Source organism: Periophthalmus magnuspinnatus, chromosome 17 (assembly GCF_009829125.3).
Source record: "Periophthalmus magnuspinnatus isolate fPerMag1 chromosome 17, fPerMag1.2.pri, whole genome shotgun sequence".
In the NCBI taxonomy this organism is placed as follows: domain Eukaryota; kingdom Metazoa; phylum Chordata; class Actinopteri; order Gobiiformes; family Gobiidae; genus Periophthalmus; species Periophthalmus magnuspinnatus.
The window spans coordinates 16,043,072-16,070,324 of record NC_047142.1 but is presented as its reverse complement, the minus strand read 5'-3'; the positions used below and the strand labels follow the sequence as shown (position 1 = coordinate 16,070,324).

General features: G+C 37.9%; 1 protein-coding gene across 1 annotated transcript in view; it reads right to left on the bottom strand.

Annotated features, from left to right (window-relative positions):
- Nucleotides 1-511: 511 nt before the first annotated feature.
- Nucleotides 512-27,253, bottom strand: part of LOC117384753 (piezo-type mechanosensitive ion channel component 2) — a 139,750-nt gene continuing 113,008 nt past the window's right edge. Inside the window, exons 36-54 of the mRNA XM_055228613.1 lie at nucleotides 26,414-26,587; nucleotides 23,491-23,788; nucleotides 22,776-22,898; nucleotides 21,168-21,406; nucleotides 20,447-20,705; nucleotides 19,263-19,442; nucleotides 14,591-14,918; nucleotides 13,321-13,453; nucleotides 12,617-12,764; nucleotides 11,805-12,016; nucleotides 10,742-10,900; nucleotides 9,841-9,988; nucleotides 6,596-6,784; nucleotides 5,932-6,024; nucleotides 4,961-5,130; nucleotides 3,880-3,996; nucleotides 3,161-3,240; nucleotides 2,282-2,501; nucleotides 512-1,026 (exon numbers count right to left, since the gene is read on the bottom strand). Of these exons, the coding sequence (XP_055084588.1) occupies nucleotides 774-1,026; nucleotides 2,282-2,501; nucleotides 3,161-3,240; nucleotides 3,880-3,996; nucleotides 4,961-5,130; nucleotides 5,932-6,024; nucleotides 6,596-6,784; nucleotides 9,841-9,988; nucleotides 10,742-10,900; nucleotides 11,805-12,016; nucleotides 12,617-12,764; nucleotides 13,321-13,453; nucleotides 14,591-14,918; nucleotides 19,263-19,442; nucleotides 20,447-20,705; nucleotides 21,168-21,406; nucleotides 22,776-22,898; nucleotides 23,491-23,788; nucleotides 26,414-26,587 (3,523 nt within the window). The 3' untranslated portion in view covers nucleotides 512-773. The remainder of the gene's footprint in view (nucleotides 1,027-2,281; nucleotides 2,502-3,160; nucleotides 3,241-3,879; nucleotides 3,997-4,960; nucleotides 5,131-5,931; nucleotides 6,025-6,595; nucleotides 6,785-9,840; nucleotides 9,989-10,741; nucleotides 10,901-11,804; nucleotides 12,017-12,616; nucleotides 12,765-13,320; nucleotides 13,454-14,590; nucleotides 14,919-19,262; nucleotides 19,443-20,446; nucleotides 20,706-21,167; nucleotides 21,407-22,775; nucleotides 22,899-23,490; nucleotides 23,789-26,413; nucleotides 26,588-27,253) is intronic.

The following is a 27,253-nucleotide window of genomic DNA, read 5'->3' as shown; positions in this document are numbered from 1 at the left end:
AAATCAAAACAAAATATTCTATTTCTGAATGGTCAAAAGTCCTCAAAATGGCGCCTATAACTGGAAATTAAAACCCAGGGACCATCTTGAATTGTCCATGTTGTCCAATGAGATCCAAGCAACTTTGTGCTTATAGGTTGCTACGGCTAGGTAAAATGATTAGTCCTTGATTGATTTGGTAGCAACAACTTTTCGATTAAAAGCAATCTTGAACTGACCGAGTTTTCCATTGAAATCCAATCAACCTTGTGCTTCTAGGTGCATACCTTTTTGTAATTGCATTTTTAAAACAGTAGATTACTTTCAAAATGGCATGACTGCCTTCACAAGGCTAATGTTAGTCCTTAGTTGCGATATTTCTTGGAAGCCATTTTGAATCGACCAAATCATCCATTGAACTCCAAGCAACCTAATGCTTTTACGCTACTACCAGAATACAGTCCTTCACGTCATTTCAAAATGTTAAGACTGTCATAACAAGGCTTGAGTTAGTCCTTGATTGACTTGTTAGCAACGAAATTCCTTGGTAGCCATCTTGAATTGACCAAATTATCCATTGAAATCCAAGCTATTTAAATTATGACTAGAATACAGTCCATTCATGTCATAGTTTCATAGTAGATGGCTTAAACGTGGTTTGCTTGTCTCCTAGAATATTTTGGTTGACTTGTTAGCTAGCCTATAAAGTTGCGCTAACTTGGCTCAAAAAAGTAGCGACTTCAAGATCAACCCAAAAAAGCCCTAGTTTTGTAGAATCAAAAATCAAACTAGTGTCACTGTGTCTTCTCGCGTGTCCACTTGATCATCGTTTCCGGCGATCGGTAGAGGAATATCAGTTTTGCGTACATGTCCTCTTCCAGGTCCAGTTCTCCGGTTTCTCGGACTAAAAAGATGTCCGTGCAGAGTTTAAGGATGCGGTCCACATTTGGGAGTTCCTCAAACATGATGGTGTGTGAAATCCCGCTGAAAAACTCACGCACAAATTTCCCGATGACGAGGACCACCGAGGCGTACAGGCCCATGATACTGCAGGAGAGAGACAGGGAGCAGTGTTAATAATTCATTCAAGGTGTATTTATTTTATAGAATTGGGGCCATTGTTCAATTAAGTTAGTCAACAGCCAGGTGGTAAGCCAATTTTACTGTCTACAAACTCTGATCACCACCAATAACAGGGTCACACTAATATTCATGTATGTAACTGTCTTAACCAGTGATACAATGGTAGCAGGAATCAACCTTTCAATCATCACCTAAAAATCTAAGATACCTGGTTGAACTGCATGCATTTTCCATTTCTTTTATTCATTTGTATTAAACACAACGTTTTTTTTAAACATTTATTTTACTTTTTAACATTGGATAACACCAGTGTGTATGTAGCATTATTGATGAAGGATCCACCACCTGCTTGTTCCCACTGGGATGCATTTAATTTGTCTGGAATAATTCACAGTATGGCATTAAACTTATTCTTCTACATGGAGACAAGCAGGTAATGTGATGATACAGGTCAGATCATATTTTGGTATACTGTGGAATATTCCAGGGCAAGCAATAATATTTCCAATGTTACATACTGCACCTGTGTAAGCAAGCCTGGTTATTCATAGCACAAGATTTGTCATAAAAGTCCTAAATGTTTCAATATAAAGGATGCTATGGGCAAACATTTTTAGTATTTTATAATTCATAAAGTCATTATATAGTGATCTATGTCAGTGGTTCTCAAATATTTTACATCACATGCCACCAAAAGAAATTCTTGTCACCAGATTAACCGGGTCTAAAACAGAATTATTCTAGGTCTAAGCTTGGGATCCAGAATACCCACTTCTTCAGTAGTTTATGTGAGCCTAATCACCAGTGAATCTCCCTGAGTTCAGATGGGCGTGATTGACAGGTGGATTAGACCATCAGGGATACACATGTATCAAAAGAATAAAGGAAAAAATATCACAGGGGGCTGAAAAATATGGCCGATTCCTGCAGAATGAGTGAACAATGAGTGAAGCACTAAACTTTGTTTATCTGAGATTAGATCAATTTGATTTTATTTGTAAGTGATAAGTGCCAAAGAGTTCTTTGTTTCATGCGTCATTGAAAAAAAAAAAGAAGTCTGATTGGACAATCATATTTGGTTGGACTCGAGATGTGACTCGAGAAGGCATGGGGACTAGACTGATATCCCTGTGTGTAAAAGAAATGGTCTAAAGGTCTAAAATAAGACAGCACACTGATCTGATCCCTGTCACTATTAGAGTAATATATCTAGACTTACCCATATCCGGCCAGGAAGCCCAGACTGGGGGGACTGACTTGGTCGCTGAACACATAGACGTCAAGCCCAGGGTCAAGCCTTTTCTTGGAGCCCTGAGGCGTACCTCTTTTGTCGATGGGCCCTGCTTCAGTCTGGCTCACAATCCACCACTCCTGGATCTGCTCTGAGTCATTCTGAGGCTTCTTCTTCAAGGTCACTGATAGGTTAAACATCTTTTTATCTGAAGAGGATAACAAGATTCTTTAGATAAAGTACAATGCAGACAGAATAACAGAATCACGGTTAATACTAGGGCTGGCAATATCATTTGTGATATAAGTGCACATCAGTTTTTTAAACGTGTAGTGTATTGTTTTGCGTACTTTTGTGTATCTATGGAAAATTGGGAGCATGGGTGACATTGCACAGAATCTTACAGCTGACCAAAAGGAGAGTTTGAATAGGGCCTGGGAGAGATCACTAAGTTACTCAAGCATGCATAGATAGCATCCAAATCCTCTTCAGGCATGTTTTTGATGAGAGAACATTATTATATCATGGTAGCAAGGAAACAAACAAACAAACAAAAAATCCTCTTTAAACACTCGCTGCAGAAGCTTTCCATAGGCTAAAAACTGTAATAACGAAAGAGATAAGATGTGAGGAGTTGAACTGGAACTAATACATTAGCTATGACTTATGTAATGTAATGTAATGTAATGTAATGTAATGTAATAAAAGCTCCCATGTAGCTTCAGTATATCGCCAATTATATCGTTAGTACAAGTTTTCTGTTTTATATTGTGGTAAATATTTCAGGCCTGGCCTAGTTAATACAATATGTACTTGAATTTATTGTTGCTAAATGAAAAGTAGTTATGTCTTGATAAAAACATTGACCCTCATAGAGCTGCTCCACTGCTTTTGAGTCCGAGTCACTGGGAGCTCTGATGTAACGAGGAAACAACTCCGGCAGCACCCTGAAAAACAAGCACAAAAACAGTATTAGATTGTTTATTGGAAATGTCTAAAACTATTGTGCATTATTCAAATGTATTCATTGCTTTGAGCAATCCCTCAATTACACTGGGCAACCACAAGATGCTTCTCTGGATCTTGTGCTGTATTTCAAACAGCATGCTTTCACTCCTACTTGAGTAATTTTGTGAAGTAACAGTACTCTTACTTGAGTTTGGGTTACTCTTAACACTTTGAGTTTACAAGTAACAAAAGCTTTATGTTGACAATATGAAATTATTTGAACATTTGTGTTTCTTGCACAGCTTTGGATATTTGCTTTCTTCATTTTTTGTGTCTCTCCTTTGAAAATATCAAATTCTGTGCATTATTTAATGTTTTGTCCTGCCAGTAACTTTAACTTCAATTCAATTTGATTAATCAACCAGAACCTATTGTGCATGTTTTTAGGTTGATGGGTAAAACTGGGGCACTCATAGCAAACCCACTCAGACACAGGAAGAACAAACTTAAGTTTTATAGAGAGGCATTCGGGGCATTTGGACCAAAAAGGACCCCAAAACAATGCAAAATTACATTCTACTGATAAACAACAGGCAAATGTTGCAGACTGAACAAGTAAAGTTGTGCCTGAGTCTTACACTTCCTTGTTGGCAGTGCCGTTCAGTAACTTGATGAGCTCCTTCTTTGTCTGAGGCTCCAGAGGCTTCACCAGTTTCCCTGACGCAATCTCAGCCTTCGCTCCCAGACTCAGGTTTCTATCATTCACAGAGGAAAAAAAAACAAACAAGTCAAAGTTAAAATCAGACATTACATATTTTTTGTTTTACTTTATTTGTTTATTTATTAATTTAATGCCTTTAATTAACCAGGAACTACCATTGGGATTCAGAATCTCTTTAAAAAAAAACGAATAAAAATAGACAACTACAGTGAACAAAACTAGACAAAAATTATATCAGCACATTTTTAAGTGTTGTCCACGATAAATGCAGCTTCAAGAGGTAAATGAGAAGGGAAAACAACTATAACATTTTAAAATCCATTGTTCTTTGTCTTCCAAATACAACAGTAAAAAAACATTCATGAACTGACATATCACCAGGTGTTTTTGATTATCAGATTTCTCTTGTGCTGTAAACACATAAAAAGTATCTAAAGTATCTAATTATTGCATTATTTGATTATTCTAGTTGTTTTTACTGATCACGTAAATGTACCCAGTGATAGTTTGATATGTTGGGGTTTATAGTAATTAGGGCTATAGTCGACCTAAGGAATTCTCGGTTGATTAAAGACATGTCCTACCGATCAATTTGTCGATTAAAAAGGAGGTGTGGCAAAAAGTCTCAAAACTATTACGCATGTCTATACACCTGCACTGAAGGTCCAGAAAAAACAACTATGCAGAAAACAGTACTAGAAAACTGTATTTATATAAACACAGATTAAACTTATGAATCGTGAGTTTAATCCGTGAGTTTCTAATTATAAATATCAAAAAATACCAAATCTAAAGCTAAGACATTTATACAACTTTTCCTTTCTGCTGTTGTCCCATATAAATCCCATATAAATCCTTATAATGTAAATAAAATGATTAGTCGACAAATACAAATTTTGGTCGACTAAGACTCCGTCGACTGGTTAATTGACTATACGACTAAGATAATATATGTATATGATATAATGTAATGGAGGAGTTAGCCTGCTGCCCTGTACCTCTGCACAGACCAGGACACAGTGATGGGGAAGTCTTCATCAGAGTCTAACATTTCGATGAGGTTGGAGCGACTTGGGGGGCTGATGGTCCACAGAGAGTTTGAACTGCCTTTGAGCTCAGCGATGACCAGGTCCTCAGGCATATAGCTCTCCAGCCACTGCAGCGCTGCCTACAGGACACACACACACAATGTTGTCAAGAAGGCAGGAAATATATTTACTAGTGTTGTCACAATATTCACATTTCAAACTCAATTTGATACTAAGGAATAGACTTGATACTCAATACCCATTCTGATCCCACAATGATAATTAAATAAGCTCTCATTTTAGACAATAGAATGTATTTTCCAAAATTAAGCCACAGTACTTTTTTTATATATTACTATAGCCTCAATGGAACCGTTCGCTTAGGCCGCCTTGTTGTGGCAGAAGTGTGACAGCTACAAAAAGCCTGGTGCTACAGGAGCATCAGCACAGATCAACAGCGGCACAACAATGAGCTTGCGGGGGTTGAGACTGGATATGCCCAGTCATTGAACGACCAACAATCATCATTAAGATGGCAAAAAACGATATAGTCATAAAAAATAGTTTCTCACCAGACGCTGACTTGATCTTGTGATATACTGCTGTATTTCCAGTGATAGCAATTTATATGATGAGCTGATATTCTTCACAAAACAGACCTATCCAGCTGTTTCCTGTTTATCGATGCATGGCACTCCCATCAAGATAAAGTATATTAGATTTGCAGTGTATAATGCAACTAGCACTAGCAAACCCCAATGCATTAAATAAAGAGGTTAAAATGCGCGTAGAAGTGCAGATAAATTAAATAAGTATAAAAAATGGACAATGTTTTGTGTTGTTAACTGTTGCTAACAATGCATTTTTTTTGCAACTCTGAAACCCTTGGCAAATCTGGGTTAATATTTTGAAATATATATAATATTTTTATATATACATACGTCATCGTCCACGTATTTCCTCACAAACTGGTCAAACTCGGCTCGTGTAACATTCTGGAGCTGTTTCTGCTGAGCGCTCATGGTGAAAATGGGCTGAAAAAGAGTTTCAATCAGACACATTGAGCAATATGACAAAAATATTCACTGTTGTTTACCTAATATACAATCTTATTTTATTTTCTCGTAATAAAAACAAATAAAATGTCTTCAACTAAAGGTACAGTATGTAACTTTCTGTTACTTTCAAGATTCCATGGAAAATTTTTATATACTGCGGAACATTATAGCCAAAGGAACATTTCCATGGAAGCAAGCAGGATGAGGCCCTCCTCCAGGCCAAATAAGATCAGGTTTCTGGAGATGCAAGGCTTTGCTCTAAACACAACCAAAAAATAAAAACTAAAACCAAAAAACAGGCTTTTATTTTATATTTATTGGCTATTTATACTGTGGCTTTAAATGCCCTTAAAGAAGTCAAACCACATACTTTTACTAACAGAGGATTGGCTGTAGGCCTACCGATTAAAATTACCCAATTTAATTATTGATGATTAGAAATGACTGAATCTCCATTAAAATATGATTAATTGCACAGCCCTACATCTATTACAACACCAGAGTCTGAGTTTATTGTTGTTGTTTTTTTCATAAGTAACATTTGTACCTGAAATCCTGCCAGTGTGATTTCAAAGGACACATCTTGGGGAGGGTTGACAACTCCAGCCACAGATTTTACCAGGGACATGAAGAGCAGAGGAAACCAGACGATACAGATGAGCAGCACCACAATCATCCCACCCATACCGTACTTCACCACCTTCTTCTTCTTCTGCCCACGAGGCTGCGGGTACCTCTGCAGCACACAGACAAGATTTTATTATTTACAGAATGGACATTACATTATATAAATCATTACAGATTATGCAGTTTTCTAATTATACCCATTCAGCCTAATAAATCACCTCATTAGAATTATAAGATTATATCTGTGTTCTGGTTAGTTCTGGGATACTTGCATTTAAAGTTCTTAAAGTTCATATGGATACTTGCAGCTGATGTCCAACATTCCCTGGGGCTGTGAGGCTAACTAGACGCACTGCTCTGTCTGAATCTCTGTTATGTTAGACTTGACCACAATTTGATCATAAAAATTTGTCATGGCTGAAACTACAACAGGAGAGCTGATTTTGTGCTGCTAAACAAGCCCCTCTCAAATAATATTACAGTCACCAGTTAGCTAGCATTATTTGTTGAAAATCAAACCTAAATAAATTAGTGTATGATCACAGGCTCCTGAAAATGTGTTGATTAAAACATTTTGTATTTAAATATTTTAAAACATGTGTTCAGGCTGAGTCTTCTAATTTGTGCATGGTGTCACCATAGTAACTGTTGGACCTTCTGCCATAGACATACATGCAGTACACCCCCAACATGATGTAACTGCAAAGTACTAATTGCACAATTGAAGAGAGAAATAGTTTCTTTCTCAGAATAAACAAAAAATGCACCAAACCCTACAAAATCTTGATTAAGTGTACAGAAGGTAGTTGGGAAAAGGAATATATTAGTAACTCAATCCTTACAAAAATATTTGATAGACAAAAGATTACATACTGCTCCATTAATATACACAAGTTACTATACAGGTGGATTAAACAATCAGAGACACGATGGTTTACAAGTAAAAAAGACAACACCTTCTGACAACACCACAGTTTATGTAGAACAAGGCAAAGGTATTTTTCTGACATTATTGAAAGTTGTAGTAACAACTCTCGTGTCCCGTTTGCAACGGTAAACAGATTAACAAACCAGCTCCACTGCCGTTAGAACTAATTTCCACATCTAAGTGCAATGAGTTCAGGGCATTAAAAATGCCATAAATTCCACAACGCAAATAACACCTCAGCAGCCACCTAGACACTTAGAGCTGACTCACTTTGCACCTGTAACTGACAAAACTGTCCAAGAGATTATCACCAGTCTGAGTTCATCTACATGCTGCCTCGATGTGTTACCCACTAAATTTCTAAAGTCTGTGCTCAACAGTTTGCTGTCACCACTCACTCACATAGTTAATATGTCACTTCAATCTGTAACATTCCCAAGAGTTTTGAAAACTGCGGTTATCAAGCCTCTCCTAAAGAAGAGCAGTCTTGATGCCACAATATTGAACAATTATCGACCGATCTCAAATCTGCCGTTTTTAGGCAAAGTCCTCGAAAAAGTTGTTTACCAACAACTTATTAACTTCCTCGAAATGAACAACTCCTTTGATGTCTTCCAGTCGGGTTTTAGACCCCACCACAGCACTGAGACTGCTCTTATCAAGGTGACAAATGACATCCGCTTGAACACTGATGCAGGCAAAGTCTCAGTCTTGATCCTGTCAGATCTGAGTGCTGCTTTTGACACTGTGGATCATGGGATCCTCTTACAGAGACTAGAGAACTGGTGGGCATCTCTGGTACTGCACTAAACTGGTTCAAGTCCTATTTAGAAAACAGAGAGTACTTTGTTGAAATTGGAAAATGTATATCAGATAAAATGTCCCTGACCTGTGGGGTACCCCAGGGTTCAATCCTGGGACCCCTGCTGTTCAATCTCTACATGCTGCCGTTAGGCCAGTTAATACGCAGCAATAATGTGTCTTACCACAACTATGCAGATAACACTCAGATCTATGTCTCACCGCAGGTGAACATGGACCAGTGGATTCACTCTGCCACTGCATCCAACAGATCAGTGTGTGGAAGCAAAACAACTTTCTTCTGCTAAACTCAGACAAGACTGAAGTCATCATCTTTGGCCCACAGAAACATAGAGAAAGTGTCAGCAGTCACCTCCAGTCTCTCTCTCTAAAACCTTCAAATCAGGCTAGAAATCTAGGGGTAACAATGGACTCAGACTTGAACTTTAACAGCCACATCAAATCAATAACATCTGCAGCTTTTTACCACCTAAAAAACATTGCAAAAATCAAAGGTTTACTGTCAAAGCCAGACTTAGAGAGACTTATCCATGCATTTGTCTCCAGTAGGTTAGACTACTGTAACGTTCTGCTCACTGGCCTCTCCAAATGAGCCTTATCACAGCTGCAGAACATCCAGAACGCTGCTGCTCGGGTCCTGACTAGAACCAGGAAGTACGAGCACATAAGTCCTGTGCTCAGGTCTCTGCACTGACTTCCTGTAGCTCAGAGAATAGACTTTAAAGCAGCTCTGCTTGTGTATAAGTCTCTCCATGGCCTAGGTCCAAAGTATATCTCCGACATGTTAGTGCCATATGAACCATCTCACACTCTGAGGACTTCAGGGACCGGCCTCCTGCTGGTGCCCAGAGTCAGGACTAAACATGGGGAATCAGCGTTTCAGTTTTATGCAGGTAAAACTTGGAACAGTCTTCCTGAAGATGTGAGACAGGCCTCTACTTTGAAAATATTTAAATCCAGGCTCAAAACGGTTCTGTTTAGCTGTGCATATGACTGAAAGGTTTTTATTCTGCACTCTTCTCCTTTAATGGTAATTTTATGATGACAAAGGAAACATGGACTGACGGACTTTTATTAGACATAGTAAAGTGACAGGAAAGCATTTGAGAAGTGACAGGAAAGTTTTGTAAAGTAATGGGAAAGTTCTTAAACTGAGCAAGACAGTGTTTAAAGAGTGTGAGAGAGAGTTTTTAAAGGGTGCAAACGAGTGGGTGAGAGAGTTGCAGATTGGGTGATTATTTATGTTTTGATTTGTGTGATTTTAATGACTTTCTTATTCTGTAAAGCACTTTGAATTACCTTGTGTACGAATTGTGCTATACAAATAAACTTGCCTTGCCTTGCCTTGCCTAAGTCTTCTATTAACATTTTAAAATTATCAAAGGATAGATGGAAAAAAGTACAAAAATAAAGACCTTTTCAGACTCCCTCCAGCACTTGAGTATGAAGATGTGTGCATAGATGTCCTCTACACAGATCCAGCTGGAGAGAGAGAGCGACGTGTCGGTCCAAACCCAGTCCATCACAGCCCGCAGCTCAGTCAGGAACGGAACCATGCGGAAACTAGACGCAACATATACAGTTAACTTATGAACTACAGGACATAGACTTTTATGAGTCTTTACAGTCAAAAGGCTGGGAGTGCACCTTCCCATTCAGTTCTTATGTTCACTTATGTTTTACTTTTTTGCTCAGCACTTTGAGATTTGTGTGCAAATGTAAATTGCATTAGAAATAATCTGCATTTTTATTATTAAATGATGTCAAATAAATCTGGAAAACACTGACTAAACCAAGTTTACAGTAAGTCGGGCTTAAAACCAGTCAGGCCTGTGTTACCTCCTTTACATTTGTTTCATAGTTTGTAAATAAATAGTTTGTGAGAGATACTTGATCTAAAATGGAGGTATTGCTAGAATACAATAAAAACAGGGTCAAACAAGATATATTTTGCAGTTTTGATGTTTCAATAATTGAGGACAGTCAATTCAATACACTCTCAAAATGTACTTAACACTGGAACAATTCATTTCCATTGATGAACCTATAGCCCCTGCAAAAATATTTAGAAAGAAGTAGACTGACAGTGGCCTTGCACCTTATATAAATCTTATGAGAAAGTTACTCCAGCTAATGAAGTAATACCACCCCTCCTCAGTCCTCCTCTCCTCCTCATCTTCCTCTCTTCTCCTCCTCCCCCCTCTTTCTCATCTCCTCCTCTCTGCTCCTCCTCCCTCCTCTTCCTCTTCCTCCCTGCTCCTTTAGCCTTGGGCCTGTTTGTTCAGCTGGAGCAGTGATATTGTTAGCATAGCTCACCCCTGGAACAGAAAGAGGTTGACATAGTTGTAGCTCTTGGTGAGGAAGTTGCCGAGGACACGAGTAGGGTAACCACATCGGATCTGGTACGCTGAGAGCCCGAAGTAAATACACTTAACAAAGTACCACATCTGAGCCACACGGTTTTCACTGAAGCGCCTGAGGAAGACAGAAAAGATTATTATCAGATGGGTGTAGACAAATTAGTACTACAATCAAACATTTACAATTTACATGGTAAACATTTACGATTTAGAAATTGGGCTAGACCTGGCCGTCAATCTGATTCTTGATCAAACCTTAAAATATAGCAGTTGTTAATATAATTACTGAACCAGAGGTGGGTATACTGTAACCTTGTATAGCAAGATAGATTCTCGTGATATTTGTGAGTTCATGAATCCACCTTAAGACTCTCCCAACTGCAGGCAGACTAACCACAGAGCAGCATTGAGGTTTATGTGGAAGATAAAGGTGAAGCACTCAAACATGACGATGCAGAGAGACGTACTTCAGCCAATTTTAGCGAAAATATAGGCTAGTTTGTGAAAAATGTGCAGGAGGTAAAGCTTTAAGGATTTAACAAAAGTTTGATTTTCGTCTTGTTCCACTGTTGTGACACTTTGACCAATCACATTCATATATTTGTCATGACATTTCGCATTTTCCTGATCACTTTCAGTGAGAGCTGTTCTAGAGAGATAAATGTGTAAAACTCAATGCAGAGTGATACACACATAAATCTGACATTATGTATATTATGCACATTATGCACATTATGCACATTATTTAACACCAAATTGTGTTAACAGTGAAGCGTACTCTGAGTCCAAAAATCTGCCCCAGTAAAATGTAGTTGAATGGCCCTGGTGCATAGACAAAGACTCCTCCAGGACGACTTGAATAAAATGATTAACACAGCTCCAGGTTTTTGTTTTTTTTAATTATTTTAACATACAGCAAAGTAAAGACGACTTAAAAGTAAAATAGTAATTAACTTTGCACTGCATCTTTGGGAAAAGTTTTATCTCCAAGGCAAAGTAATAGTTTAGTGTGCTCTTACTTATCAGTGACTCCGGGCAAAATGAAGAACATCCAGAAGTGAATCCCAAACACGAGGATGACCTGGAAAATGACCTTTCCCATGACGGATTTCCTCAGGTACAAGGCCCGGTCCACCACCATGGTCCCAAATTGGATCAGAACCATCACCAAGAATGGACCTGGAACCTGGTCTTCAGACAGGGAAGAAGTGATGTCTGCGGCCGAGTGTTTCTGAAATAAACGTAAAGTTAAGCATGATCTAAGTTATATGACGATAAGACGACCAGTTGTTACCCACTTCTTTATGATAACATGTATTAATAATGACTGTATAATGCATATTAGGGTTGTTAAAAGTATCAAATATCAGAAACTAATCAATATTAAAACGTGCATCAATACTAGATTCTCATTTGAGCGGGTATTACTAATTACTAATCTTCTTATCTTGAGCTGTATCAATAAAAGTATAAGACTACTCTAGTATACACCCATGGACCACTATGAAACATACCTGGACGACACACAGATTACACAGACATAAACCCTCATGGTAATATAAAAGAAAGCACAACGATTTAATGTTGAAAGTGACATTCTATTTTCTAAAATCTAACTTCGAATGAAATGAAAAAATGTAACTCGAAACAATAGAAACTTCCATACTCCAGTGGAAGAAATTAATGGCTGAAATGAAACAAATACCGAAATATAAATATAAACTAGTCAAACTGAATCCAGATTAAACAAATACAATAACTTTGATCTAGATTTTTTTTCTCACATCTTCACTCAATCATCCCCGACACTCTCACTTCTGCCTGAACTTACTCCAAATGCCCAGAACCCAAAGACGATAATGATGAAATCCACAGTGTCTGCGAGGAACATCATGACATAAACATCTGTGACGGCGCTGTAGTCTGGGTGGATCAGGTTATAAAAGAACTGCTTCATGGGCAGGTAGATCTCCAGAAACCTGCAAAGTAATACAAACATTTTAAAAGGGGGTATTACACTTCTATGAGGTATTAATTGTTATCACATAACATATTTAGATCACCATGTTACCTTTTATTGTTTTGAAAATGCTATATTTGCCAAAAACAACTTACTGAAATTACTGATGCTCTGAGTCACCCCTCCCTATGTGCTCTGTGCTAAGTCACTCCCCCTTCAGAGCGTTATCACATCACAATCTCTGTGCATCTTGCTAATGAAACTACTGCACATCACATCAGGTTTGTGAAGTTGCAGTGTATTGTTCTGTGTCATGTTTTTGTATATTTATGGAAAATCAGTGTGGGAGCATGGGTGATGTAGGCTTGTGGGCTGAGCAATTGGACAGGACTGTACTGCTAATAGTATGGGGGATTGGATTAGGACCTGGGAGAGAACACTTCATTATAAATTGGACCTGTGATATACTAAATCAATTTGGTTGGTATTTTTCTTCTCATTTACGCTCTTCAAGACATGACACGAGCACAATAATTCTTCAAGTGTTGCAGTCGTGCCTATTGTTTCGCTCATACCTCCTGATCATGAATCCTTTGCCTTTGTACAGTTGTTCCTTAAGTTTCTCCAGGACCATCTCTTTCCGAGTTTTCATTCGGACACTAGCGTCGCTGCCGTCTCTGTGGCTGCTGTGTCGAGATGTCAAACTTCCTGTGGAAACAATTAACATGTTTAAGAGTTAACGAACTGTGAACAGATGCTAATGGCCTGAGGAGAAACAAGGCAGACAGGACATAAAAAAATACATCAATGCAATGCATTTATTTTACTAAACTTTAGGAAACAGTTCATTCAGAAAACAGCTTTATGAATAAAACAAAGGACTCTCCAGAAGCTAATCTTAAATGATGAATCATTAAAATAAGCAAATGTCTATGGCACACATTTATATTACATGCATATATTTTTTGTCTCTAACAAAGTGCTGTAAAATGCAATGTCAAGAAAATGAGACATTTTTGTACCTATGAAAACAATGAATGTTTGAGGTTTTTATTTGACTTTATATGTACAAGCTGTATAGTACAGTCCAAGTTGTATTTATTCAGTAAAAAAGTAAAATACGTAATGCAGACCCTTTCTAATGTTTAATATGTGTTATATGTGGCATGATTTCAAGACTGAAAAGGAGAAGGAAGATATGAAATTAGTTGGTAATTAGGATATAGGTTGAATTTTTCTGGTAAATGGAGCTGTATGTAAAATTTTAAATTTAAATGTACTCAACTTCAGATATAAGGTAGACATGTTCAAATGATCAAATCTGGCTTTTACAATTGCTAACAATTGTAATGCCGATTTATTTTTTAATTACAAAAACATTGGACATGATGCCATTTATTCATGTTATAATTTGGTGTTTTGCTTCTCAAGACAATTATCCAATCAGAAAGCAGAATGAGCCTCACATGAGTGTCTCTTTTGGGTTGCCAGTTTCAATGCTGAAATCCAGCTGTTTAAATCCTAAAACGACTCTCTCTGATCTGAATCGTCACTACCTAAACCCCAGGGCCTGCAGCCAATCATTAATCAGTGCTAGTGCAGCCTCTGCAGCTCAGTGAGTGAATTCTGAAGATTCTGAGCTTTCACATGAGGCATGGCCTGTTCATATACTGAGAATGAGATAAACTTATATATGTCCTCTATTTGCAGGATAAGGCACAGGCAACCCAGGTTCACTTGTGATTGCAGCACTGTTTTTACATACAATCCCTTTAAATTAAGTGAAACTAAAATTTGATTCAATTAAAAATGAGAAAAGTAAAAAGAAATATCTACAAACCATACCTCTCTTTGATCGCGCAGATGAGTGCAGAGACTTATGGGACACGAGGGAACCTCCGGAGGTGGAGCTTTTACGGCGCTGGTAGGTCTGTGGAGGGGGGCAAGACACCTGAACCTGTCCTGAGTCCATAGATGTCCCAAAATTTATGGACCTGAGCGAGTTTCTGGACCCTCTGCTCTCTGTGGCACTGTGGAGTGAAGCAGGATCAGACTCTCTCTCACTCTCCTCCGCTTTGGTCTTCTCCTCTTCAAACTCTTTGGCCTCAGGAGGAGGTGGAGGGGGTGTGGCACGCTTCTGTTTCGGGTCCTCATCGTCCCACAGGCCATGGCACTGCAAAAACAAAACATTGATTACAGTAATTAATATAGTCTATAATACATAAGAAGTGAATAGCTTACGCAAAATGTATAGTGTTGTAGCACTCAAATACACTTTTTAATCACTTTTTAATCTTACTCAATAATAATAATAATAATAATAATAATAATAATAATAATAATAATAATAATAATAATAATAATAATAATAATAATAATAATAATAAATCCCCCCAAAATCAGCAACTGAGTAATACTACTCCATTCATTCCAATGAGACGGTTTATCACATTGTCACGCCTGCACGGTTGGAAATAGAGGTATGTATTCATTGGCTTTTTTGTTCAGTATGATGAGCGGAATATGTGTACCAAATATGTATACCAAACATCAATGCTCTATGACAAAGAACATTTTTTCATCCCAGTGATCTAAAACCCATGTATTTCAATGACAAATGTCAGATGTTGCCATGGCAACACCTTTGCAAATAAAGGTATGTTCTCATTGGCTTTTTTGTTCAGTATGGCATTAGGGATGTTCATGCCAAATTTCACATGGTTGTGACAAAGTAATTTTTTTCCCTACCTTTAAAAAGTTCAAGGGGGCGCTGTGGAGCAAAGTAATGTTTGACATATGTAAATTGCACATCTATGCACTCAGATCAAGATTTTGAACAAAATGTATATTAATGCCGGGAAATAGGACACTGCATGTTTGAGTTACGGGCCATTGAAAACTTCCAAAAACGTCTTTTTTCTTTGCAGGCTGACCACACCCACATTTTATAACTTAAAAAATTTCAGGAGAGTAGTCTGTATTACCACATGGGTCTAGTTCATTTTGACCAATTTGCAAGTTTCTTGAATGAAAATCCAAGGTGCAAAAATCCAAATGTGAGAGGTCAAATTTTGAAAAAATTGGGTTCCGCCCACAATGGCCGACTTCCTGTAGGGTTTAGGGTGGGGTCATAATATAATTTTTTACTTGACTTGACATGTTCTATGTTTGTACCAAATTTCATTTGCCTACGATGAAAAAGGTCTCTCATTGCTGTAATGTATTTTGATTTTTGAGGTGGCACTATTATGTCATTTTGAAATGCACATTTTTTTGCACATGAAAATACAAAATTTTTTGCCAATCTTGAATTTTAGGCCATAATTTGATGAGTGTAGAGCATCTATTTAGTCTACAACAAAGTGCAGTACTCTGAACCCCATTCACTTCAATGACACATTTATTATGTTACCACGGTAACATAGTTGCAGATAGAGGTATGTTCTCATTGGCTTTTTTGTTCAGTTTTCCAAGCCAAATGTCCATGCTGAATTTCAAATGTTTATGTCAAAGTATTTTTTTTGGTCCAATTCAAAAGTTCAAGGGGGCGCTGTGGAACAAAAAAAATTCTGACATATGTAAATTGTATATCATTTCGTGCAGATCAAGATTTTAAACAAAATTTATATTAATGCCGGGAAACAGGACACTGCATGCGTGAGTTATGCGCACTTTAACACTTCAAAATATTGCGTTTTTCTTTGAAGGCTGGCCACACCCACATTTTATGATGTAGAAAAATACAAGACAGTTCTCTATAATCCCACATGGGGCTAGTTCATTTTGACCAATTTGCAAGTTTCTTGAATGAAAATCCACGGCACAAAAAATCCAAATGTGAGAGGTAAAATTTGAAAAAAAAAAATGGTGTTCCACCCACAATGGCCGACTTCCTGTAGGGTTTAGGATGGGGTCATAATAAAATTTTTTACTTGTCTTGACATGTTCTATGTTAGTACCAATTTCATTTGTCTACGATGAAAAAGGTCTCTCATTGACGTAATGTATTTTGATTTTTGAGGTGGTGCTATTGAGTCATTTTGAAAGAATAATTTTTTTGAACATCAAAATAATACATTTTTCGCCAAACTTGAATTTTGGGTCCAATAAAATTGAGTTTTCGTTAACGTTCAGGGGGTCAAAAATGACTTCAAAGTGATAAGTATAATAATAATAATGGAAATTTTTTTTCCACCCATTATTTTTCTCCTAAACTATAAGAGATAGAAACATGTGACTTTCTCACATTTGCCCCATCACAAGTAAGGCCCCTGTGAATTTTTTCATAAGTCCACGACAAATTGATTGTCTTCTACGAATTTTTGAAAAAAAAAATTGAAGAGAGCCATTTTGTGAAATAAACTGCAATTGTGGCTGAAATAAAATAAATATAAATAAATAATAAATAATAAACTGAAATTTGCGGCTTTGGCGCACGGAAACCGTAAACTGGATAACTTTTGATGACCCACTTGTCTAGATGATGTACAGTGATTTTCAGCCCTGCAGGTAAAACGCCTTCAGAGGAGTTGATTAAAATGTGACGTCAGTGAAAACGCTGATGGTTTGCATTTTGGAATTTTCAATCCAAGATGGCCGACTTCCAGTTTGTCAAGGGGCGTGGCCATAATAATATTTTTTGTTTGGCATCACTTGAAGAACATGTGTACCGACATTGCGACACCTCCCAACACATAAAAAAAAAAAATTTTCAGCAGACCTGAATTTTGGGCAAAATTTGGTGAGTTTTTTAATATGTTCAGGGGGTCAAATTCCTGCTCAAAGAGCAGAAGAAGAAATAATTAAAGCCGCAAGCAGCATCGAACGGCCCTCGCGGGCCATGCTTCGCACTCGGTCGACCCGGCACTCCCTGTGGGTGGTGCTGGCGCACCACTTGCCTCTGTTTTATTGCAGCTTTGGGCTGCATTTGGCTCGAAACAAGTCAAAAGACATTGGAAGTGCTGATGCACAAAATGGAAAAATAAGGGTTTTCCAGGCATCGCCATGGCAACACCGCGCAAAATACAAACTTGTCCCCCCAGACTTTTTTGACGGAGACAACCTGAAGAATCACAATTGGGAAAATTTGGGAGGTTTCCCATTAGGATAACATTGGCAGTTTGGCACATCGCCATGGCAACACGGTGCAAAAAAACACATGGGTCTCGTTGACTTTATTGATTGGGATGACCCAATGGAATTTTGTGTCAAATTTGATAACATTTGGGAAAACGAAATTTTCAGCCTTCCATACAAATATATTTGTTATTCTGTAGGGGGCGCTGTCGTGCCAAATTTATTTCTTTCACAAACAGTAGAATTAGGGACGAAAGTTTTACAACTGATTCGAATTTGAGCCAAATCGGACTTTGTATGCGCAAACACTGACGCGCCCGTCATTCGCCATGGCGTCGGGGTCCGCCACTGACCTCCCATTGACTTCTTCATTTTAGCAGTAATAAATAAATATGGCATGGGGGCTTGGATAGGGCTCATTGCCAGGAGTGTGTTTGGGGACATGAGCGCTTCGCTGACATGCTAGCAAGAACAAATATGCATGTCCCATGCCTATGGCATGGGTTGCTAGGATACAGGAGTCTGTGTACGGTGTGACGGGGCCACGAAGTTGAAACAGTCTGACGCCCCGGGACCACTTCGTGAAAACAGTCTGCAACGATGAAACAATAGGCCCTACGCCCTGTATGGGCCCGGGCCTAATAATCAGATGCAGTGGTAACAAAGCACAAATAGTGCAAGTACTGTACTTAAGTAGAATTTTTAGCTGTCTGTACTTTACTTAAGTATATTTTTCCAGTGGATACTTTTTACTTTTTCTACACTACATTTCACTGCATTTTTAAACTGTACTAAAAATTAAAAAAAATACTTTTCATATGAGCTGAGGGGTTGGTTTTTACCATGTTTGTGGAAACATCCTGACTAAAGTTTTCGAGTTCAAGTTACGGCTTTGAGCAAACAAAAATAAACACACAAAATTCATAAGAAAAATTAAGAAATTGATTTGTATTGCTACTTTGCCAAAATATGTATCATTTTTTAATCACTTCTTAAATAATTTTACTTAAGTAGATCTTTTTATGTGATACTTTTGCTTGAATAACTTTTTACTTCTGTATCTGTACATATACTTGAGTAACAATATTGAGTACTTCATCCACCACTGGTCAGATGCAATTATTTTGTTATTTTAACTACACTGCTAAAGGTCAGATTTAAATGCTTATATTAAGCTATTCCTGACTGGTTCCAGGATCATAAGTAAATTTGGGGACTGCTGAGGGGAAATATTACAGCACAGTTATATGCTCATAAAAGTCCATCCTTTTCCCATAATATTTCCCCTTTGATAAATCTCACCAGGTCAAATCTACTGGAATTAAGATTATTATTCTGAATTCAAGTAATTTCATTAATCTAGGTAGGATTTTTTTGCAGTTAATATCCATAAATATCTTTATAGTTTCTGAAAATGACTAGGTGATGTTACAGTGTGTACCTTGAGTATAGATCTGTGGAAAAACAACGCTAGCAACTGCACCAGGTCATAGTGCACATATCCATCCTTCTTCTCCACTCCGATGATGTTTGGGGGATAAAATGCTTTGTTTTTGTCTAAGGTGTGCTGATTAAAGGGGAAGAACCCAAACTGGAAGAAGTACTTGATGACAATGGTGACCTGCAAAGACAAATCAATGAATTATAACTCTATATAAACTCTAACTTTACAACACAAATGCATAATAATAATAATAATAATAATGATAATGATAATGATAATGATAATGATAATGATAATAATAACAATAACAATAACAATAACAATAATAATAATAATAATAATAATAATAATAATAATAATAATAATAATAATAATAATAATAATAATAGAAGTAGTAGTAGTAGTATATTATATAAGGGACAATTCAGATCAGATAGAGCCTATTTAGGTTTAAACCAACTGGATTTCAGCATTGAAACTAGCAACCCAAATGAGGGACTCATGTGAGGCTCATTCTGCATTTGGATTGGAAATTATATTGAGAATTAAATCAGTGGGACATGATGTTCAGTGTATTTGTAATTAAGAATAAATCAGCATTATAATTCTTATCAATAAAAACTATGTTTGATTTGAACATGTCTATCTCATGGAGACACAGATAGGTCAAGTTTATGAAATATATTAAACAAAATTGATTCTTGTGAGCTTTAATGCTCTTACCGCCTTAAAAACATACCCAGAGTTATGTTTTGTTACATTCACACATGTTTGAGTAACCCTTTATTATTATCCATCTCCAAAGTTCAAAATGCTCCTCCATGTTCCACCTTGTGATGTCATGAAGCTGTAGTTTTCAAGTTAAAAGCTCTTTTTACCTTTAGTTCAGTGGAGATTGGCAAGTCCAGGGCTGAAATTATCCAAAAGATTCTGGTGTAGGTGTATGGAGTTTCAAAACACAGTAGAACACTGCCTGCATTACCACATGACATCACAAGGTGGAACAGAGTGTTTTCTGTTTGAGAGAAGAACCCAAACTAAATATGCAGGATTACTGTGTTGAACGTGTTAACGAAACAAAATATAACTCCAGGTATGTTTCTGATGAGGAAACAACATTATAACATAGATCAGCACATTATTGACCTGTTAAGTGTTAAATTACTGTGTTATATTCTCACCTCTGTGTAGACAATAGCAGTCATCCAGTAGCGTTTGCTAGGACGAGGCACTGAGAGCATGGCCCAGAGGAAGATGGTGATGGGGAGCACCAGTGTGATACAGGAGGCAGAGACCATGTGGTTCAAAATTATGACCAGGAAACAGACCATCTCAGAGTGCGCCACCAGCATGTTGTACAGGGCATAACACAACTGCAGGATCAAGGGCTGTTCTGTGTAGAACTTATCTGACTCTTCCAGTTCCTCATCATAAAACATCCTGAGAACAGCAAAATGAGGATTTAACACAAGAATTTGTGACATAGCCAAGGACACTGCAATCAGTTTATATGTGCAAGTGAACGGAGGTGAATCTGGATTAAGGCCTTTGTATCAATGTGAGTGTGATTAGGCCTAGTGGACATTAGAGGAGCTGTAAGTGCAGATTGGCTTCCACACTTCTTTCAGTCTATCCCAAGGCAGATGTTCAGCTTCATTTACAGCTCAGAGAGCTTAGTCAGAGATCATAACAGCCAATCAGTTATTTTAGTGAGATTCGACATTTTTTGCCAGATGACATTTCTATTGTAAAAACACATTACTGTGACTGGTTGAAATCATTAGTTAATGGGTAAAATTTGGGTATCAATCTGGCTTTTGACAGATTAACCTTGTTAGTATCTGTCTAAAAGAAATTCAAAGTTTGAAACTTCAAAGTCATCTGAATAGTTTTGAGCCTCACTTGTTGAGCAGCAGTTCACTGGCGGTCAGCTCTGTGGTCATGGAGGGCAGGACCAGGTCAGATCTGCTGCAGTCTGATTGGCTGTCGGGCGTCATGATCATTAACCTCTTCCTGTCCATGTCGCTCTCATCCTCGCTCACCTCCAGGCGGTCGAAGCTCACAGCTTTACTGTAACTGGGAGGTACTTCTGCATCAGAGGTTTTAGAGGCATCTGTGTCCGGGGTGTACAACAGCGCCCCCTGTGGATCAATACAGAAGCAAGTGGAAGAACATCCTAGAATCCTAATAGGTCAGAATTCTGTGATGGAATTTGCTGTCAGATTGTAGATTTTTTTTACCTGGTTTATGGTTATTATCTCTGTAATTACTGGATCTAATCCATAGACTGTATATATAAATGGACATCACTAACCTACTAGCCAATAGTAAGTGATTATGGGTGTACTTCTGGCTCCATCGACGTTCCAATTCAGTTTACATCAGAAAACTGTCACCCCCTTTCTCTGCAACTACTGCTGTCAGGGTTGTCATTTTGGTCTTATTGGTTTGTACTGACCCGCTCTACATGATCCTGTTTTTTTTTTTTTTCTATTGTATTTCCATTGTATCCGTAACTCAAGATATGAACATTATTAACAGACAAATCAGGTGCCTTCTTTCCCCAAGGTCACTGCCACTAGCGTTAGCAACAGGTTTGATTGACAGTGTTGCTACAGTAAGTGTCTGCACGCTGGTAAACCAGCGATGCAGGAAGGGGCATTACCTTCAACAGCTTCGCTCCAGATTAGCTCTTGGGTTGCTATGATACTCACAGACAGAATTCCAACTATGGAATTCGGCTTCAAATTCGTCCCTATAACTGCTGGGCCTCGAGGAGCTTCATTTGACTGGAGCCAAACACTATGGGTGATGTCACACTTCCTTAGTCCACTTCAACATCTTTCAGCAGTGAAATATTTCAGAAAGTCCTTCAATGTTGATTGATTTTTAGTTTGGATATTTCTTTCAAATACAGTACATATCCCATAGAGTTATACAGGCCCTTGCTCTGCATCTGAGATGACACCATCAAATTCTACAATGTGAACGCAACCTATGTATTTCAAGAAGGATTATTGAACTTCTAAGACTACTTTTACTACAAGATGTATTTTACATACTGGAGTATTTATTTAACTTTCATATAGGTAGGAAAGATTCTGAAGCTATTTAATTAACATGGAGCCATGTCCCACTATCCACTATGGTCTTTATGTAGTGAGGCAGGAGTGCTTTAATGGCAAAATAAAAAAGGCATGATGTTATGTTATGTTACATGTCCTAAATAAAACTCATTCAGTCTTTAAAATATTCAAATATTCAAAAATTATATAAAAATAGGGATACTCTTCACTTATATGTGACAAAAGCTTTATGCTGAGTTCTGGCATTAAGAGAAGATTTAGTTTGTGCTTTTGTACATTAGTTCATGATTTCTCTTGCTTTTAAAAATGTATGATTAAAAGAATTTACACATCATTTTATGCTTTGGATGCCCAATTACCTAAATTACAACGAACGTTTTACATTATATCCAAACAAAGATTTTTTGTGTGTATATTTACTCACCTCTGATAGATAGTGTCTCTGTCCTGCTCCATCTTCACTCTCGGAGATAAAGCCTTTCTCATCGGGTGAAGTCACAATCTCCACATCTTCAAGTCGCACAGAGGGACCTTCACTTTGGGGCTGCTGGATATGGAAAAGAATCTGAATAGTTTGTGTCATAATTAGGTGTGAAACAATGTTGAAATATAACATTTTTATAATAATTTTTTTATTAATCTGTCTCCAATCCCTCTTTCTTCCTGGCATGTCCCATGGTCACGAAACATATCAGAATTCTAATGGGCATTATCAAGAAAGTGTTGTAAATTCCAAATTGAATAAGAGGCAAAACATTATGAATTCAAAACCTGGTATTCATGACTACTTTTTAAAATCTAATATATACATGAACAATTAAATGATTTATTCCAGAGTGAGGGGAGGAGGGGCACTGCCTCATCCGGATCCTTCATTTCACACAAACTAGCCCTAAAACTAGCTCATGGTTTGATTAAATTACTGTATTATTAACTAACATTTAATCACTAACATGCTAAAAGAGAGTTATTTCTGTTACTTGTGTTGAAAGTTACGTCGCTGTTATTGTCTCCTGCTGCACATGGACACTTACTAGAAATCTGCTCAGATGTCCAATTACCATGGATACATAATATGGGTTTATACATGCCATTCCAGTCATAATAAGAATGAACATGTTATTTTTGCACTCCCTCACCTCACATGCTTCCTCCTCTTGCTTTGTATCCTCCGTCTCGGGCACAAATGGCTCCCATCCCTCTGTCTCCCAGGTCCCAGCCTCTTTCTCTGACCCCTTGGGACTCTTCAAATCCTCTGGAACATCCTGAACATCAACCTGGGACTCCTTTCTCTCCTCCTCACCCCACGGACTCTCTCCCATTTCTGGCTCCACGCTTTGGGACTTGTCTCCGCTCTTGTCCTGCTCGTCCTCCACCTCCTCGATGGTGTCTGTGGTGCCTTGCCTGGAGAACAGCGTGACGCACTGGGTGGCTTCACTTTGGGGGGCAAAAACAATGGACCAAGAGTCATGAGGTACCATATATTAAAGTGCCCATATTATACTATTTTTTGACATGTAATAATGTTGATTCCTCTTCAAAAACATTCCTGGAGATTTATTTTGTTTCATTCACAAATGTTTAACAGACAAACCATGCATATTTAGGCGGAGTTCACGCTATTCCATATGTTATGTGGTAATACAAGAAGTGCTCCACTCTGTTTTAAAACTCCCTAGGCAAGACAAGTCAAGTTTATTGCCTTTCAGTCATAAGCATGGCTAAACAGAACAGTTTTGAGCCTCAACATTGTCAAAGTAGAGGCCTGTCTCACATCCTTAGGCCATGGACAGCCTTGTACATAAGCAGAGCTGCTTTAAAGTCTATTATCTGAGCCACAGAAAGTCAGTGCAGAGACCTGCCCACAGGACTTATGTGCTCGTACTTCCTGGTTCTAGTCAGGACCCGAGCAGCAGCGTTCTGGATGTACTGCAGCTGTGTTAAGGCTCGTTTGGAGAGGCCAGTGAGCAGGCCGTTACAGTAGTCTAACCTACTGGAGACAAATGCATGGATAAGTCTCTCCAAGTCTGGTTTAGACACTATACCTTTGATTTTTGCAATGTTTTTTAGATGGTAAAAACCTACAGATGTTATTGATTTGATGTGACTGTTAAAGTTCGAGTTCGACTCTGAGATTTCTAGCCTGATTTGAGTCCTCCCTGTCTCCAAGATAGGACTTGAACCAATTTACTGCAGTTTAGAGCCCACCCAGTCCTCTAATCTCTGTAAGAGGATCCTATGATCGACATTGTCAAAGGCAGAATTCAGATCTAACAGGATCAAGACTGAGACTTTTCCTGCATCAGCGTTCAATCGGACATTATTTGTCACCTTGATAAGAGCAGGGTAGGCAAGAGTAGGGTCTAAAACCTAACTGGAAAACATCAAAGGAGTTGTTCATTTGGAGAAAGTTAATAAGCTGTTGGTAAGCAACTTTTTCAAGGACTTTGCCTAAAATGGAAGATTTGAGATGGGTTGGTAATTGTTCAGTACTGAAGCATCAAGACTCTTCTTTAGGAGAGGCTTGATAACTGCAGTTTTCAAAGCTCTTGAGAATGTTCCAGATTGAAGTGACATGTTAACTATGTGAGTGAGTGGTGATAGAAAACTGTTGGGCACAGACTTTAAAAATTTAGTGGATGATACATCGAGGCAGCATGTAGATGAACAGACTCTGGTGACTCTTAGACAGTTTTGTCAGTTACAAAGGAAAGTGACTCAGTTTATTAGTGTCTAGGTGGCTGCAGGGTTGTTACTTGCTTTGTAGAATTGACTGTATTTTTAATGCCCTGAAACTTGTCATTAAAGAATACTGCAAACTCATTGCACTTAGATGTGGAAATTAGTTCTAACGGCAGTGGAGCTGGAGGGTTTGTTAAACTGTTATAAAACTTCACTAGAATAATTTGGATCACTTCAGCCATGGAATTACCAGTTTCTAAGTTAAAAGTTAGCTAACTTGAAAACTACCACTTCTTGACATCACAAAGTGGAACAGAGCATTTTAACCTTTAGAGACAGCTAATAATATAGTAAACAGACTAATAATAAAGGGTTACTCAAACATGTGTGAATGAAACAAAACAATTGTGGGCCTGTTTTCGATAAGGAAACAACATTATAACATGGTTTTAAGCTCATAATACTCATCATCATAATTTTGCATAATATAGAACCTTCAAAATTGCTTTATTTCAAGCAGTAGTTCCCATATTGTACCTCCAGGGGTGCAGAGAATGGCCAGTTGCACTTAAAGATGTATTAGACCTACTTTTTCTTCTGAAAAAGAAAGTGTGGTCAACTGGTCTCCCTGTCTAAACAAAGCTAACAGGTAGGTATGTAACTTTGTGCAGTAGCTCTTGAGACTTTCTAACCCTAAGACCAAACTAACTTGCAGTTTTTCAGCAGTGATTTGTAAACTAAACCAGAAATAAAATAGGTCTAAACCAGCACAAAACAAGGACTAAACCAGGACTATCAATGATACATGAAGATCTTTCCTTTTGGAAGTTCCGAGAAATAAAACACAAACACTGGGGGTGATCGGGCCTTCTCTGTGGCTGGGCCCAAACTCTGGAACAAACTGCGTCCTGATATGCGCAACATTACTGACTTTGGTCTTTTTAAATCCAGGCTTAAAACATTTATTCAGACTGGCTTTCAACACTTAGTAATGTTGTGACACATTATCATTATTTATATTTTGTTGTATTAATGTATTTTATTTTATTCTCCTATTTTACTGTTTTAGTATGATTTTTACTTGTTTTTAATTTGATTTTACTGGAAAGCACTTTGGTCACCATGAGTCTTGTAAAGCGCTCTATAAATAAACGTTGATTGATTGATTTTTGAGTCACTGGGACAATCCTACTAATGGGACTCTCAAATTATCTTTTTTTTCATGTTATGTTTTCTAACAAATAATAACTTAAAATCCAACTTTTCCAGCTCATTATTTGGATGCAATAATAATGCATGACAATAATGATATGTTTAGTGCCTGTGTTATGTGAGTGAACTATGTTATGCACAGTCATGGGAATGGTAGTAAAATGAGACCTGGACACAAAGCTGCTGCCGCTGTCTGCAGAGGAGTTGGTCTCATCCAGGACCCTCATCTTCCTGAGCTTAGGCCGAGCACGTTCACTGGTTTTAGGGACGCACTCAGGCATCCCATCCAACTCATCCAGAGTGGACTGACGAGAGAACAGCATGGTGGCCTCTGTGTAAGCACTGAAGGGGGAGGGTATGGGAGAGAGGAGGGGAAGAGGAGGGATGATAGGAACACAAAACATGAAGAATGAAATGCTCTAAATGTATCATGTTTTTAAATAATGTTTTTTATCAATGATGAAGAACAGTATAATGTTATGTAATGAAGATGTAAGTAAAGTTGAGGGAATCCTTTCAAGGAGGGATCGAATACTATTGTTATTTTGTAAACAAAGTTTCAGAAAATAGTGCAACACAAAGAACAAGTCCCCAATAACATTTTCACATGGTAGTGTTTCAGTGACATAAAGTGAAAGTCTACGGAACCTATTAAAGCAACAACTTGTCAAAATATCTATTATTAGAAATCTGATGAAAATAAAGCTAGAGAAAGAAGACGTCAGAGATAAAGTGAGGGAAAGAAGAAGAGGAAGAAAATAGACTTGGTCCATGATGCTGTTGGAGGATGGTGGAGAGGCAGAGCAAGCGGCTCTCACTCACTACAGCGGCTCTCATTTATTGTAGCAACTCTACCTCACTACAGCGGTTCTCATTCACTACAGCGGCTCTCATTCACTTCAGCGGCTCTTATTCACTTGGTACTCCTTAGTAGTCATTCACTAAATATTTGTTAATAAGTCCTGACTATACTATTATATATAAAAATAAACAAACTCATAGTACGTA